The 16,032-nt window shown below is 41.3% G+C and overlaps 1 protein-coding gene across 1 annotated transcript in view; it reads right to left on the bottom strand.

Annotated features, from left to right (window-relative positions):
* LOC146866993 (guanylate cyclase 2G-like) overlaps nucleotides 1-16,032 on the bottom strand; it is a 161,495-nt gene that overhangs the window by 17,125 nt on the left and 128,338 nt on the right. The window contains exons 4-5 of the mRNA XM_085618900.1: nucleotides 4,800-4,976; nucleotides 1,581-1,725 (exon numbers count right to left, since the gene is read on the bottom strand). Of these exons, the coding sequence (XP_085475026.1) occupies nucleotides 1,581-1,725; nucleotides 4,800-4,976 (322 nt within the window). The remainder of the gene's footprint in view (nucleotides 1-1,580; nucleotides 1,726-4,799; nucleotides 4,977-16,032) is intronic.

Below are 16,032 nucleotides of genomic sequence, written 5' to 3'. Positions count from 1 at the left end.
GAAAGAGTGAGCAGGTGGGCATTGGCAGAGCATAACAACTGATTTGGGAGTACCTCTTGAATTTCACCTATAAGAATCATGGTACAAATTGAAGTACGGATTTGTGAATGCTGTAGAGGGGTTAAACATAACCCTTTTAGGCACCAGTAGCCAGACTAAGGAATCCAGGGCATAAGAGGAACAGGAATAGCGAGGGGGGACATGGCTAGTCTGGCTACTGCAGCTTGTATGGAGTAGATGTTTTTGAGGAGAAAATCTGGGCCACCCATGAATAGTGGATTACAATAATCTAGCTGTCTGAGAATGTAAAATTGAACTACCACAGGATGTGATTGACAAAAGGTAAAAGGCAGGCAGACTTTTGCGAAGTATTCGCATTAGAGAAAAACAAGTGGATCACAATCAGTTTACCTGATAGGAGAGGGTGAGAGAGACCTCGGAGAATATAAAATCCAAGATTACGAACTGAAGAGTAGGTAGTTGGAGCAGTATTACCTGACAATGGCCAGAAATGTACTGGTAGAGTACAAGAAGATTTGCTTATGGAGCAATAAGGAATTAAGCACAGCATATAGTTTCCCAGGGTATAGGGTGTCAAGCCTGTCCCTTTATCAATACTAGGTTCCAGTGCACCCACAATAAAAGTTAGAAGGAGAAGGATGATCACCATATCCAGTTGATTTATTGTTAGAATGTAGGCTTGGAGCATAGTGATGGAAATTAGGGGTCTCCCCAAAAACCTGTGACTTCTCCTCCTTCTCCTTTTGCAACTGTAGAAGTGGGATGGGTATGCCCAGACATGGGTCCCTTGCTCGCTGTGCCACAGGATTTAAGCTTATCTGGCTGATGAAGGGTATTACACCAAAACCAGTCCCAGAATGCTTGTTTCTGGTCCAGGGAGGACCCGGTTTAGCAGTTCGGGCTGGACTCTTACTATGAGGAGCAGGGTCAAAACTGATTTGTATATGGCTGGGTCCAAACAGGGGTAGAGTGGTGAGCAAAAGAACAATGGATTTAACCCAGATTTCATGACCGGGAGTGAATGTTTGATTCATTTAGCATTCCGTCCATCGTTTGTTGCGGCAGCACTATTTGTACGTAGAATAGAATAGCAGTCCATTCGCGAAAAGTCACTTTTCAATTTGGGATCATTTTTTGCAATTGATGGAGCCACATTTTCTCCTTCCCTCAAGGATATTGTATTTAACTTAGAAACAGGTGCACATGCTATGGAAGGTCCCGCTTGAAATTTGTTGTCCTAGCCCCCCCACAAAAACCACTGACCTGCATGTCTTTATGTGCCTGTGACCTACAGATATAATTTAATTTTTTTTTAAAGTTTGTATAACCATTTAACATTTCACTTAATGCTCTAGCAAGGTTACAGGTTAGCATGACTGGTGATATATCTGTTGATTTATTTTGGAGTTTTCTAAAGCATTCTAATTACCTTCTCTGTTACTTAAAGGGCTACATTGAGCTAGTGCGATAAATAAAAAAGACAAACAATGCTGCTGTAGGTGCACTGTGGTCACTTAGTCTCTCTGAGGTAGTGATCTTTGATCCAACAAGATGCTTACCATAGAATCTGGTTTTGTTGTAGCCTCTGAGTTGGTTGACAAGACTCTTTCCATCGTAGATATATTTTCCACCTTTTAGCAGCTCATTTATTGACAAGGCGTAAACTATCACAGCATCATGCAAATATGCTGAGTAAGGACTCACCTGAAAAAGCAGAAAAACTGCAGTTTTAATAGCTTTACAAGTGCTGTTGTTATTTTATAACAGTTTTCTCTCCCAAACAAATGTGCCTTTTTTCCTCCGATTTGTCATTCTGGATAAACACACTTTACAAAAAAAATAGCTGACAAAATAAATAAAAAATCTATTCTTCATGAACCAACACACAAATATATGCATACACAAATGCATGTAACATGTCTGTACCCAATCTTTCAATCATTTTATATTTTTTCGTTTTCCTTTTCCTCGATTTCTCCGGCTTTCACTCCACATAGGTCACACACTCTTTTTTGTCATTTATTTCATCTCCCATTACCTTCATGTCAAGAACATGGTGAACAAGCATTAGCATAGCCAATAGGTCTCGCCTTTTGGACCTTATAAGTGTTTAGCCATGCAACAGTTGCATAACTAAATACTTATAAGGTCCCAAAAGCGAGACCTATTGGCAAAAGTGATCGCGATCAAACATCAAAGCGGCCACGAAAGTGAAAGTAATTGCGGTCAAGCGCGGCACGCGCGCCCGCGCACATGCACTTTAGCTCTAGGCTGGCCTGGTAGCACTTTTTGGAGTCCTCTCAAAAAGTCTCGCCAGACCAGCGCATGTGCTGGGTCAGGCGAGACCTAATAAATACGAGGGGTAATACTTGAGATGTGCCATTTTCTGCACTTTCCAATTATTCTATTTGTTAACTTAGGGTTTGGCGGACCGAGTAAAGACAGATAGGGTAGCGGAGGTGTATGTCTGCCTCACTGCCTTTACTTCACCTGTCAAAATTAGAGATGTCTTCCAGCTCATTAGACATCTCTATACATTGACAGGAACCACCATCATGATAGTTCTGGTCAAGGAAAAATTTGACAGATGACTTCGTCAAACATAACAGGCGGCCATCAAACTTTCCTTAAGCATTTTTTTTAAACTCCCAAAGCAGGAATTTGTTTTTGAAAAATAAAAAAGTAATGAACCTCACACTATGAGAGTTTTCTACCATAGTGTCGGGGTCATTTTTCTTTTTTTTTAGCCTCCGTTACCAACAGGATATACCTGGCGATGAAGGACAGTAAAAAAATGCCATCTGACCACCCACTCTAGATATGACAGAGGGATTATTTACCTCTGATGGTTTCCACTCCTTCAGGCCGTCAGGCGTAGGCTTACGCAGACATAGTAAATTTTACTCTGTCTACGTGAACCTTGGGGTCTGTCCACCTATAAATTAAGTGGAGAGGGCACCATCACCGTTCCAACAGAGTACTCTCTCCACCAAACTCTGAATATGGCCCCTTAGTGATTAGCCATTGGAAACATTGCAGGATTAACTTTATCTTTGAATAGCTAAGTTGGGAGAGCGGTGGAAGCCAGACTGGAGTATAAAAGCCTCCTATTTGTCTTCCACTTGATCTTCCATGAAAGCTTTCCACAACAGCATTTATTAATGACTAGATAAAGGTACAGCCTGTATTCAATGGAAGAATTATTTTTGCTGCTTATAATTGTGTTTCCACTTATCAGTTTGCTTAGTGGAACATTATTCAAATTATTAATGTGGCAATCCAGGGGAATTTTAGAAGCTGGCAATGTGAGCAACCTGGTGTATTATGACAACTCTTTTCTGTATGCTATCCACAAAAACATTAAACATAGTTCAGTGGAAATGGGCCCAGTTTCGTATATGTGAATGGTAAACACAGTGCATAGACAATGCCCATGTCCTTTGGGCACTATTCACATTTACAAAACATGGTAAATGGCTGAAATCTGTATTTTTTTTTTTTAAGATATCAGAGTATTACACATATTTCACGTCACAGTACATTATCTATGTGTGTTCCACATATGCAATGAGCACGGTCGGTAAAAAGCAAACAAGCATAGTTGGTGTCATCTAAATGGTTCACAAAATGCACATTTCCTGAGCCAGAAGTGGTTCCCTTGCATGTGTGCCACTGGATTCAAGCTAGCCTGGCTGATGATCGGTGATATCCCACAACCGGTCCCAGGATGCTTGTTTGCGGTCCAGGGAGAACCTGGCTTGGCAGTTCGGGCTGGATTGGACTAGAGTGGCATTGTGAGCAACAGAATGATGAACTCAACCCAGATCTCTTGACAGGGGTGAATGTTTGATTGGTTCAGCATTTCGTCCATCATTTGTTTACTCAACTAATTACACTCCACAGCCAAAGGCTGTAGGACATTTTTGGTTTATCTTGATTGTACCACACGTGCACTAACATTGGTCTGCAGCCAAAGGCTTCTGGGTATGTTTGGTGTACCACATCCCTACAATAAACTCAATCTGTGTTCGATTTATCTGAGTGATGGTCAATGTTGTGTCCTGCGTCTTCTAGGTAAATGTGATAAACATGCAATAGACAACTTTCCTACTAAAAAGATGCATACTGTGTTTGATGCATGTGAATGGTATAGAGCATGGTCCATAGCTAACTGGTGAGGGCTAAATGTTTTATGATTGTGTGGCATACACTACATACAGTTGCAGGGTATATAATGTGTGTTAGCCACATGCAGTAGACATGGTTACAGTCAAAGAATGCAAGTCACATTTATTATCCCTGGTAGTACATATTGTGTAAATGCTTTAATCATATGGCATGACCAATAGCTCTAAAGGGCCTGATTATGAGTAGGGTGGTTAATTCCAACCCCTGCTTAAACCCCTGTTTACGAACGTGTTGGAATTACAAGTTGTTAAGTATTCAACGCATTCAATAATTATTGGATGTGTTAATTACTCAACCTTCATTAAATTTCGGCAGGCCAAACCTACCAAAATTAAATGGGGGGAAAACATATGGTATTTACCATATCATGTGGATTTTGGTGCATTAGAACACCAAAATACGCATGTTAGTCCCCAACAACTCATGATAGTAGCAAATTTATCACACTTGATAAATGACATACCCGTGGTATCGTTATTTATCATGTGCGATAAATTCCACCTATACTGGCAATCAGGGCCAAAGTAGGCAGTTCTGGGCTTTAAGCAATACATACAAAAGTGCACATACATTCCCACAGATACACAAACCTGATCCTCCGAAGTGATGGCACTGTAGAAGGGGTGTCCTTTCAACCTCTCGAAGACCTGCTTTATGAAATCGTACTGCGTGTACCCCCCGCTTGCTGTGACAGCTATCATGAAGACAGACTCGTAGGCCCGGGAGTTATTGAGTCCACTGCGCAATGTGTCTTTCCAAAAAGTGTCCTAAGAAAGGAAATCATTTCTAAGCCATTAACAATGGTATATTTAAACATTCAAACATGTGATATATAAATGTGATGGTGTGTACAATTAAACAAAGTCAAGATTTCCGACATAGTATTTCCAAAAACACTATCTATCTATCTATCTATCTATCTATCTATCTATCTATCTATCTATCTATCTATCTATCTATCTATCTATCTATCTATCTATATCTATATATATTCTCGAATTGCTTCTGCACTTGCACGCTGTACTCCAAATCGAAGGGGGTGTCGTTGGGGATCTTTGCAGCAAAATCCAATTCATTATGAAAATCCTTAAGAAAGGAAGACGGCGCCATGTGTAATTAAACTTGATTTATTTGTCAAGCCGCCATCTGACGCGTTTCGGCTGACCCCAGCCTTGTTCACTAACGTTGCCTCGCTATTGGTGAACAAGGCTGGGATCAGCCGAAACGCGTCCGATGGCGGCTTGACAAATAAATCAAGTTTAATCGCACATGGCGTCGTCTTCCTTTCTTAAGGATTTTCATTTAAAAAATATAGATAGATAGATAGATAGATAGATAGATAGATAGATAGATAGATAGATAGATAGATAGATAGATAGATAGATAGATAGATAGATAGATAGATAGATAGATAGATAGATAGATAGATAGATAGATAGATAGATAGATAGATAGATAGATAGATAGATAGATAGATAGATAGTCTTAAAAAAACACTGGAGACTGCTTTTGCACCACAAAAAGACAAAGCCTAAAACGGAAAGATGGCGGGTGTTAAACACTCGTTGCTGACTTCTGCCGTGATCTGCTGGTTACAAGTTTGAATCCCACAAGGGTTGCATAAGCGTTATATGCATCTAAGATGGGCGAATTGTGAATATCTATACTGGTTAGTAAAAACAACTATTCACAGCACATAGTCACCGCAAAATCTGTATAAAGTTCTGTGTAAAAGAGAAATACATTATTATTAGTCAAATCGTATGCTTCCCATAGTGTGCTGTGAACGCATATATATGTGATTAACCTTTAAGTTGAGCGGCAGGATTGAAACGATGCTTCAAATAACAAAGCATACAATTGAAGGCCTGTTGCTGGACAACAAGAGGAAAATGCAGTTTTTTCCTACACAACTTTGTTCATTCTGTTGCCTTGTGAGTAAATATGTTACTAACTTCCAGATTGCACAAACGCTTATAATGCGCGGAATTCACACCCAGGAATGTGTAGGTAAACATGGGTGCAGCCACATATTTGTGTACATTCAGGACCAACACACATGCTGCGTCACTTTTTCCCCTAATCCCCTGTTTTATTTACATGTTCCCCAAACAGCAATAATAGGATAAACAACACTAAAACACAATTGCTTATTTTACGACATTTCTACCTATTAGGAGATGCTTTGATATTCGACGAGAACGGCAGAAATGTTAATACCAACAGATCCCACGTTAGAGGCTAAACGTTGTGATAAATGAAAACATCCTACCCATTGTGGGACATAAGCTTTTTTTTTAGTGTAAACTTCCGAAATTCGCATACTTATATAGATTTCTATATTTTTTTCACATTTTACTTTTATAACAATAAGAACAAAGTACAGTAATACATCTCCTATTAACGCATTATTCTTGTTAATATTTTCCTGTGGCAAGTCACACAGTTCTCAGGTACAACCAGCAAGTTACATGTTTTCCAATTACATCCAGCAAGTGTTTTGCCTCCTGGTGGTGTGCTGGGCTAGTAATTTCTTAAGGCTTAGTTGGAGATGTAGGAAAATGCCAATTGTTGCGCGGTCACCCCCCACTTTTTACTATTTTTATTGCTGTTTTTTTTAAAATCTGCACACTGGGGCACTTCTGTCCAGTTCCCAGTGTATGTGCTCTGTCTACTAAAAACATGTTGAATTTGCTAATCCCTGATTGCCATATTTAACTTACCTATATGTCCCTAGTAAATGGAACTCACATGCCTAGGGCCTGTAAGCTAAATGGCCTTAGTGGACTGTAGCACATATTGTGCGCCACTAAAGAGACAATGTAAAGCATGTTTCCAGGTATGTCACTACCCCCAAGGTAGGCCCTAAATGTCCATACGGCAGGATGCATGGAATTCAAAAGTAGGACAAGTATCTTTCATGTTTTAAATGTACCAGCAGAGAAAAACCTCAGAAGTCTTTTTCATTGAGGCAAAGCTGGCTCTCCCATGGGGAAAAAACTGGGTTACATTATAACATCTTATAATGAGTGATTTCAGTTTGGGAGCATCTAGAAAAATGATTCACGCACTGATTTTAATAGGAATTTAAAATCTAACTTAATGGCCAAGTCCTATTTTATATGACTAGGCAATGACACTTTTGGAAAGTTGTCATTTTTCTGCCTTAGCCAAAAGCACCTTTCTACCAGGGTCAAATGTCACAATGTCATCTCTCGACAGTGGACAAAGAGTTTGGGTGTGGGAGGTGCCCAGTCCCTTCCTGAGCTTTGCTTGAAAGGATGGTTACCTGGCAGATTTAGATCACACCTGGGCCTGCCCCCTCTATTGTCCTCCCAGTAGGAGAGGGGCTTTCCCAGGACCTGGTTTGAGTGACCAGAGGGAAGGGTATGCTCATTTCCCTTGCCACACCTCTAGGGTGGGCAAACAAGCTCTGCACAAGGGAGGAAATATTTTGCCATGTTGGATTTAGATTGAGAGAGGCAATGTGGGATTGTTAGTCCATGCAATTTTAAATGCCCTCACCAAAGCACTAGTCAAGGTCATGACATCACACACTCATTGTAAAAAACATAGCAATGACATTTTCAATGTAACTTCTGATAACAAGGTGTTTCATTGAATATATTACTGGATCCTCAAATGCATGAAATTATGTGTAATCGTGCGAAATGCAAATCCATATTTTAGCACTATATTTTAGTGCAAAATGTGTCTTTGTGTCAATTTTTGATGTGAGGAAACATTCTGTGCTTAAAAATTGTGCAAAAGATAAAAGCACCATGAACTATGTACTTTCTATTGTTCCCATGCACTAGCAGTAAAGTTCCATTAAAGGCTCTTTTGCAGTAAATTTTAACAGCAAATGGCACGTAATTACATAACGTGACTTAATGGCATAATTTCAGCAATCTTGCGTAGCAAGCAGAATTTGAAATGCCCAAAATTAGGCAAAATATGTTGGCATAAATTTAATCTTGGCCCAGATCTAATGATAATGCATTGTTACAACATTTAGGACAGCATTGTTGTTTTCCTAAATACAATATGTGCCTTTTTCACACCACTACTGTTAAGTTATTATGGTATATAATTACACCGTAGGATATTAAGATTGATGAAAAGAAAGTAGTGGCAAAACTTCAATGGCCTACACTGACCTCAGAAGAGGAAATTGGGAGGTTTGGGATTTTGCCAATTTTTATAGGAAGTGTATTTGTCAATTGTTTAATATTGTACAGGGCATCATTAGGTTACTACGGACAGAAGTAACTTTTGTTTGGTGAACAGAAGCACCTTAGGTATTTTGAGTTTTAAAAGAACGCTTTTCGGAGTAGTTGAAGAACTTTATGCAGGAAGGGTAAGATGGCGGCTGGCTAGAGAGCCCAGTCGTGGGCTCCGAACCCTTTTGGAAAATACACGCATGAATTGAACATAAAATGCAGCGAAAACTAGGATCCTGGAGCGCGAAGTAGGTTGGAGCACTCAGTGAGGTTTAAGTGAGGAAAAGAGGAAAATTTGAATGGAAAACGAGGAAGAACAGAATCACCTCCGGAGGTGAGCGAAGCACAAGGGGGCGGAACACTGCTAGGAAGCTGGGAGGCTGAGAAACTGACTCGCCCACGTCGGAGACTGGAAATCGGATACCGACGCAGCCAGAAGTGGAGCCGGAGGGGGTGCCGCACTGCTGTATGGACTTGTCAGGCGAAGTGTGTGCGGAGGCGGCCACGGCGTGCCGAAACTACAGGAGAACCTCCGTGAGGGTGCCATACAGGGGGAAGACATCGGGATTGCAGGTTTTGCCGGGGGGAAGAAAGGACCCCTGCTGCCAGCCCTGTATCGAGGAAGTGTTGTCAACGGCGCGAGAGCCACAAGGTGAGGGTGGCGGAAAGCATTGAGAGTCCCGGGTAAGTGAAAGGGGAAGAAGATCGGGTAACACGGCAAGGGGAGGACGGGGTGTTAAAGTTACTAAGTGTGCTAAAAACATTTTAGGTACAAAACACCCAGTGCAGACTAAAGTGCAGGCTAAAGTGCTGGCAGAGGTGGAGGCTGCAAACATTGAAGGGGGTGAGCAAAAAAGGCTGAAACAGACTCCCCCCTCTCATTCCCATTGATAACACTAGGAGCAAAGCAAAAAGGGCAACTAGGAGAGGAAAGAGGATACTGTCTAAGGAGTAAACATCTCCTAGCCGAAGCAAAACAACTCCCATCAAAAGAAAAGCTGTGTACAAATGCTATAACTCCCACCCCTACTCCCTCTGAAACTCGCCCTGAAACCCCTAAAAGCACAAAGAAAAAGAAGAAGCCTACTGTGGTATGGAAATCGCAACCCCTACTGTCTAGAGCAAGTCAAGCCAAATTAAAAACACTGGGCTCGACAAAACAAAAGATAACACCATCTCTAAGGTCCTTCTTCAAAGTTCAAGAAAAACAGAAGATTGATAAGTCCAATATCACAGACCAGAATAAGGTCTAAGTAGAAGCTCTTAGAGAAGAAGAAGTAAATACAATGACAACGGACAGCAACAGATTTGGCGCATTAATGTTACAGGACCAACAAGAGTCAGCTGCAGAAGCCACCATGGAAAAACAGATAGATATGGAGTCCAGTACACAACCTCAAGACAGTATGGAAAAAATGATGGAAACCATGATGAAGGAAATGAGGTCTAACTTCGCACCCTCGGAGAAAAATCAGACAACAATTCAGGAAGTGTGCAAGGTGTTAGATCAAAAAATACACATGCTTATGGATAGAGTCACCTCTGTGGAACTAGAAGTAGTGGTACTAAACAAAAAAGTTGAGGTAAATAGAAAAGAGATTGATCTGCTTAAGACAAAAGAGAACGAGATAAGAGACAGAATGGAGTCAATGGAAACCAGGCCAGGAGAAATAACCTCAGAATTCTTAATGTCCCAGAAGGCATGGAAGGGGAGAATATCAGAAGTTTTACAATTAAATTACTGGAAGAATTAATCCCCTGGACAAAGATGGTTGATCTCTCAGAGGACATTCAAAGAATCCATCGAGACCCATTTGGGAAGAACAAAATTAAATAAAACCCAAGAAAAATCTTGATGAACTTTAAAACTTACATGCTTAAAGAGAGGATTCTAAGCAAGGGTCTGAAAGTGGGATAATTCACAAAAAATTGCTGGACTTGTAGAATAAGATCAGACATCTCTAAAACAACGCAGGATGGGCAGTGGCAGCTTGGCCAGTACATGCAACAACTGAAATCACTAGGGGCGACAGTACAGATGCGTTTTCCAGCCTCACTGAGAATAATGTGGGAAAATAGGATGCATAATATTAAAGACGCCAAGGAGGTAAAGTGCTTCATAGAACGTATCAAAGCACAAACAAAGGATCATGCAGAACAAAATTAGCCGGAAGTATGGTGTAACAAAAGGGTGAGGAGCACAAAAAGGGCAGGGAAATGCCCCGAAGAAGGTTTGGGGAGGCTTCTCCAGGGAGGGTAAGGAGGGAAAGGACATCACGTAGAAAAGTCTTAAAAAACAAAAAAATGCACAAGGTGGGGAGCATAATAGGGAAAAAAGAAAGAAATGTCCTAGCTAAGCAATATAAGGGAGAAGGGGCCCAGGTATATCTCACAAGAGGCATAAAGTTCATACCAAATCAGACTCCAACCAAAGGGTATGATCTAAATGGCAGTTAATATCATGTCTTGGAATGTGAACAGGCTCAGGATAAGAAAACAAAGGGCAAAAATCCTGGAATACTTGAAAATAGTGGACTGCGAAATAGTGATACTTCAAGAGATACACCTACTGAAAGAAGAATGGGAGAGAATTCTTAAGAACCAGAAATGGGTAGAAACGTGTCTCTGAACAAATCAAGAGTGCTGTGTAAAAGGGGTAGCGATTTTATTTTAAAAATCTTTGAGAGCGAGGATTGAAGCTACAGAGGTAGACAAGAAAGGAAGATGGGTAGTGGCAAAAGTGAGGATACACAATAATCCATACACAATAGTCGGATACTATGGTCCCAATATGGACGACCCAGAGCTACTCCAAAAGATTTACTCTCAACTTCACAAGCACCCATAATAATGGGGGGAGGGGGTAATATTATACTTGATCCTAGGAAAGATAGATTTCCAGCTAAGAATGGCCCAAATCTACCCAAAAGGAGGGAGTGGGTGAGCCTTTGTATCAAAGATCTAGGGATCATGGACATATGGAGAGAAAAAGGAGACAAGACCCATAAATTCACTCTGCAAAATAAAAGATTGGGCCACGCATCCAGGATAGATTACTTCTTAATAGATAGGGGCCTACTAAATTATATGCAAGGAGTAGAACATATACCAGTAAATTTGTCGGATCACTCCATAGTGATCTTGCATCTTAAGTTAAAGCGTACCACGTCCCGCTCAAGATGGACAGTAGACCGAGTCATCTTCCTAAACAGAACCTGTGTAGAAGCATTAACAAAAGACACCGAGGAGTTTTTCCAAATAAACAAAGAGGGGACCACGAAACAAATTGCTTAGGAAGCATACAAGGTCTTTATCAGGGGAATAATAATGAGTCTTGCAGCACATAAGAACAAAAATAAAAGAAATAAGATCTGGGAGCTAGAAAAAGAATTAACATCTTTGGAGGTGGAGCTAAGCAAAAGCACTACTATGCAAGAGAAAACCAATATTGAGGAGAGGAGGAAGCTGAAAAAGGACAATCTGGCAGATATCCTTGAATCAATAGTTAGGGACAGATGGGGGGCTAGCAAGATTTCGCACTTTGAATATGACGAAGGATGCGGATAATTATTAACTTGGAAATTGAAAACGGACTTAACACAAAATAGGGTAGCAAAAAAACAAAAAGAAGACCAACATTATAGCACAGAAGAAAATTAGATCAGGAAAGAGTTTGTAAAAATGTTCGATAATTTGTATTCTGAAGGAACCGTAGCTACAGAAGAGCAGATAAATTCAGTCCTGGAGGAGCTAACTCTACTGTGGTAAATATTTCATTACCGGTACTATTTTTTATGCGGTAAAGTCTAGGAAGAATAACTCAGTAAATATAAGAGGCAGAATCCGTGGTATTAGAGGTTCTAAAAGGCTTTATTCCTTTACAAAGGAAATACAATTCGAATTGCAGGCTTCTAATTCCATCACCACGAAAGTTCAGGAAGGAAGGGCATACATTATTGACAGATAATCAGTTTTATAGGAAATGCATTACAGTGAAACAGATGCAGGAGGCGTAACAGCTGATAATACAGATAAAATGTGCATACGTAACTAATAGAGGCGGACATATAGGCGTAACTTAGTAAACGTCATTATACATGATGTCACAAGTGGGTGGATCCATAAAAGAATCCTGCAATGTCAGCAGAAATATTTGGCAGAGATGCGCGCGCAGCCGCATGACGTGTGAATGACGTGCAACTAGAGGGTGAAGGGGACTTGACATTTAGCTCTACATGTGGAGACAGAAGTCTGGGGGGTCATGTCAACCTAATCCCAAATCATATCTAATATCCTATGTTTAAAGAACTGTGTTATCCAAAAGGAAAGGTCTCTAGGATAGAATCTATTCTATACTGACTGTTAGTGCGTGTACAAGCGTCTAAGTGTCTACATGAGATGCGAGGGGGTAGGAATATTCCATGGTAACGGGGGCTATGAATTACTTGCATGAGGACAGCGAGGCCTGGCCCTTCGCACGGTAGCTGGAGGAGTGTTTACCTAAACTACTAGACAGGAATGCATCGGATGAGGAGCGGAGCAGATAATCTTGAAGGTGAAATACAGTTTTTGGCAGGCAACAGGCTGGATCAGGCACCGTTAGCCGCGCAGGGAGTAGGACAAAGTTCATCGATACAGATGCAGGCTCAGACTGGAGCTTTCAGAGGCAGGAGGCAGGAAAAGGCTTGATGACAGAATTCTGGGCCTACTCGCCTGAATCTGTAAAATGTGGAAAGTGAACCACATAAAGTCGGTGGCCTTTCATACTTAGGAATGGAATATCTGACCCATTCATGGCGGATCTGAAAGAGGACATGTTGACGGTGGACGCACATATATTTACGTCTTCAAAACTGGAACTGGAGGGAACATACATGTACTTATAGCATGCACATGGAGCCGTTGGGGTCTACGATAGGGGACATAACTGATCACAAAATTCATATTTCCTCATTCCCTCCTTGTCCCCTACGGACCCTCAGGAGATATCGATCTTCATCAATCCATCGATCTGTTCATATAGCATCATTTGTTCTTCTTTCTTCTTCCGGGATCTTGAACGAAAACTTGGATGTGGGATACACGATGTGGCACACAGACCACAAATCGCTGGCCCACATTGTAGACATAAGCAGCAACTGAATAGTATGAGAAAGCCAATACCTAGGAAGGATAGGATTCTCCATCCCCAGGCTGACAACACGCTCCAAAACCAACCGGACCAAGTCCAGGTGCCTGGACTCTGGTGTATCTGGCTCATAATTTTATGAAGGCGAGTTATGGCTTTATATACTGACGGCGAATTTTCTGGTATGAAAACGCAGCAACTTGATCCGATGACCCTACAAGCTCCGCCCCTATCGGCCAGGATGACGTCAAGGACAAGACGATTTTGAAGCACAACAATCCGCATAGCAGACTGTTCTTCTGTTAAATTGCCTAAGGCGGAAGTAGTCTCGTTCACTACTGCTTCAAGGGTTCTAGTTAATCTACGTATCAGCTTACTATTAGTGACTGTACCTATATAGGGAAAGAAACCTTTATTGAAATCTGTGTATTGCTCCCATGCTGTTTCAGTGTAATCGACAATTGGGAGATCTCTCTGCTGTCTATTGTGTACTAAATGGGTATTTCTGTGATAATCAGGAGGGGCTAGGAAAACAGGTGGCAGAAGGAATGCTATGTAACAGGTACCATCCCAATCTAGAGGTAGACGTATATATGCGGTCTGGCCACATATGAAGTAGGAATGATGGGAGGCTCTAAATGTAGACTTGCCTTGATCGCTGAATTTTATTACAGTGGTGCATTTACTATGGCCCATGTGTATGGAACCATTCTTTCTTACACATAATTCCCCTTTTACTGGGAATACTGACATGGCGGGCAAGATTGGTGTAGCTTCAGATTCAACGTTCAGGATCATGAGGTTAAGTGTAAAATTACCTAATCCATATACTTCATTTTCTAGATCAGTTCCTGTTCTTTTGGGAAGTCCCTCCTTGTTAGGGTAGCAGACTTTAAGCAAAACTAGGTTCAGGTTTCCCCATACCCAGTTGTCTTGATAAACTGCGGAATTTGAATCTAGGGAATTAATCAAACTAAACCATGCTCCACAGGAGCCATTGTGTGTGAACGGATATGGAAAGAGGGGCAAAATTCCCTTATAGTTCTGATAGGGGGGGAGTCGGCCACATATCCAACAATTTGTAGCATTGCTGGTCTGATGGGAATGATGTAACATACTAATGAATGTGTTGTTGCGCAGCGCAAATCTATAGGACAACTCATGCGGGGGTAATTCACTAAAAGAATGTTCAGCAGTAACATTATAAGCACGTTTAGAAATAGGGTAATACATATGCAGCAATATACTGGAAATGATGATCAGAAGACTTAGAAAAAACAAAATTAATAATGTTACTGTGCAGTGACTACGAAGTGATTTACAATACGCATGCTTTTTAAATTGCATCTGTCGATTTCTTTCTCTATTCCGGTCTAGAGGATACATGTCAGAGACAAATTCAACCGATTCACCTTGGAGAGGACTTAAACAATCAAATTGTCTGACTTGCTAGACCTTAATTTTAGTTTATAAAGTTCCGGTTTTGACTGCTCAACCAAGGGGAGCTTTGAGTCTGTCTGTGAGGGAATGCAGGGTTGAGTATTCACACCGGATGGTAGTCCATAAAATTTCTTGATATGACTCGAGTGCAACCACCCTTTACGTCCCTCGATCTTCACGGCTGTCCTTGTGGTTAGTAGAACAAGCCTTGGCGATTTCCACCTAGGCTCCAGTTGGGTCTTCCGGTCGAAATTCCGGACCAGAACCAGGTCGCCTGGAACCACGTCATGGGGTTTCACCTCAGTATTATCGGGAAAAGCTGCAGCTACCTGTGAACGACAAGATTGTAGTGCAGACATCAAGGAAGCCAGGTAATCTGTCAGCATATTACAGTCAACATCAGTGATTTTGCGAGGTATAGGCGTCCCCCACATATTTGGTGGTCTACCGAAGATCACCTCGTACGGGGATAGCCCTGTTCGAGAATGAGCTACCATTCTCATGTAAAAGAGCGCAACTGGTAAGGCTACTATCCAATCGACACCTTTTTCTCTACATATCTTGGACAATCTAATTTTCAGAGTTTGATTATGGCGTTCTACGAGACCTGCTGCCTCGGGATGTCGGACACAGTGGAATTTCCATTGGTAGCCTAACAAAAGGGAAACGTGTTTCATTAGTTCGGATGAGAATGGCTGGCCGTTATCTGAGTAGACAACACGTGGCAAACCATATCGTGGGAAGAATTCTCGAACTAACTGTTTGGCAGTAGTCGGGGCAGTGTAATCTGAAACCGGGTAGGCTTCTGTCCAACGGGAAAGAGCACAGACAACTACGAGAACATATTTGAATCCTCGACATCGTTCCATCTGGATATAATCCATCTGGAGGACTTCAAAAGCATGATCGGGAGATTGAAATCCACCCTGCTCTACGGGGATGCTTTTACCTGGATTAAACTGACAACATATCATACAGGTACGAACTTTTTGTTTAGCTGCTGCTCGCAAGTGTTTGTTGAACCAAATGTGT

Source organism: Triturus cristatus, chromosome 1_2 (genome assembly GCF_964204655.1).
Source record: "Triturus cristatus chromosome 1_2, aTriCri1.1, whole genome shotgun sequence".
Lineage (NCBI taxonomy): Eukaryota > Metazoa > Chordata > Amphibia > Caudata > Salamandridae > Triturus > Triturus cristatus.
Note: the sequence above shows the minus strand (reverse complement) of the source record. Positions and strands in the feature narration are given on the sequence as shown.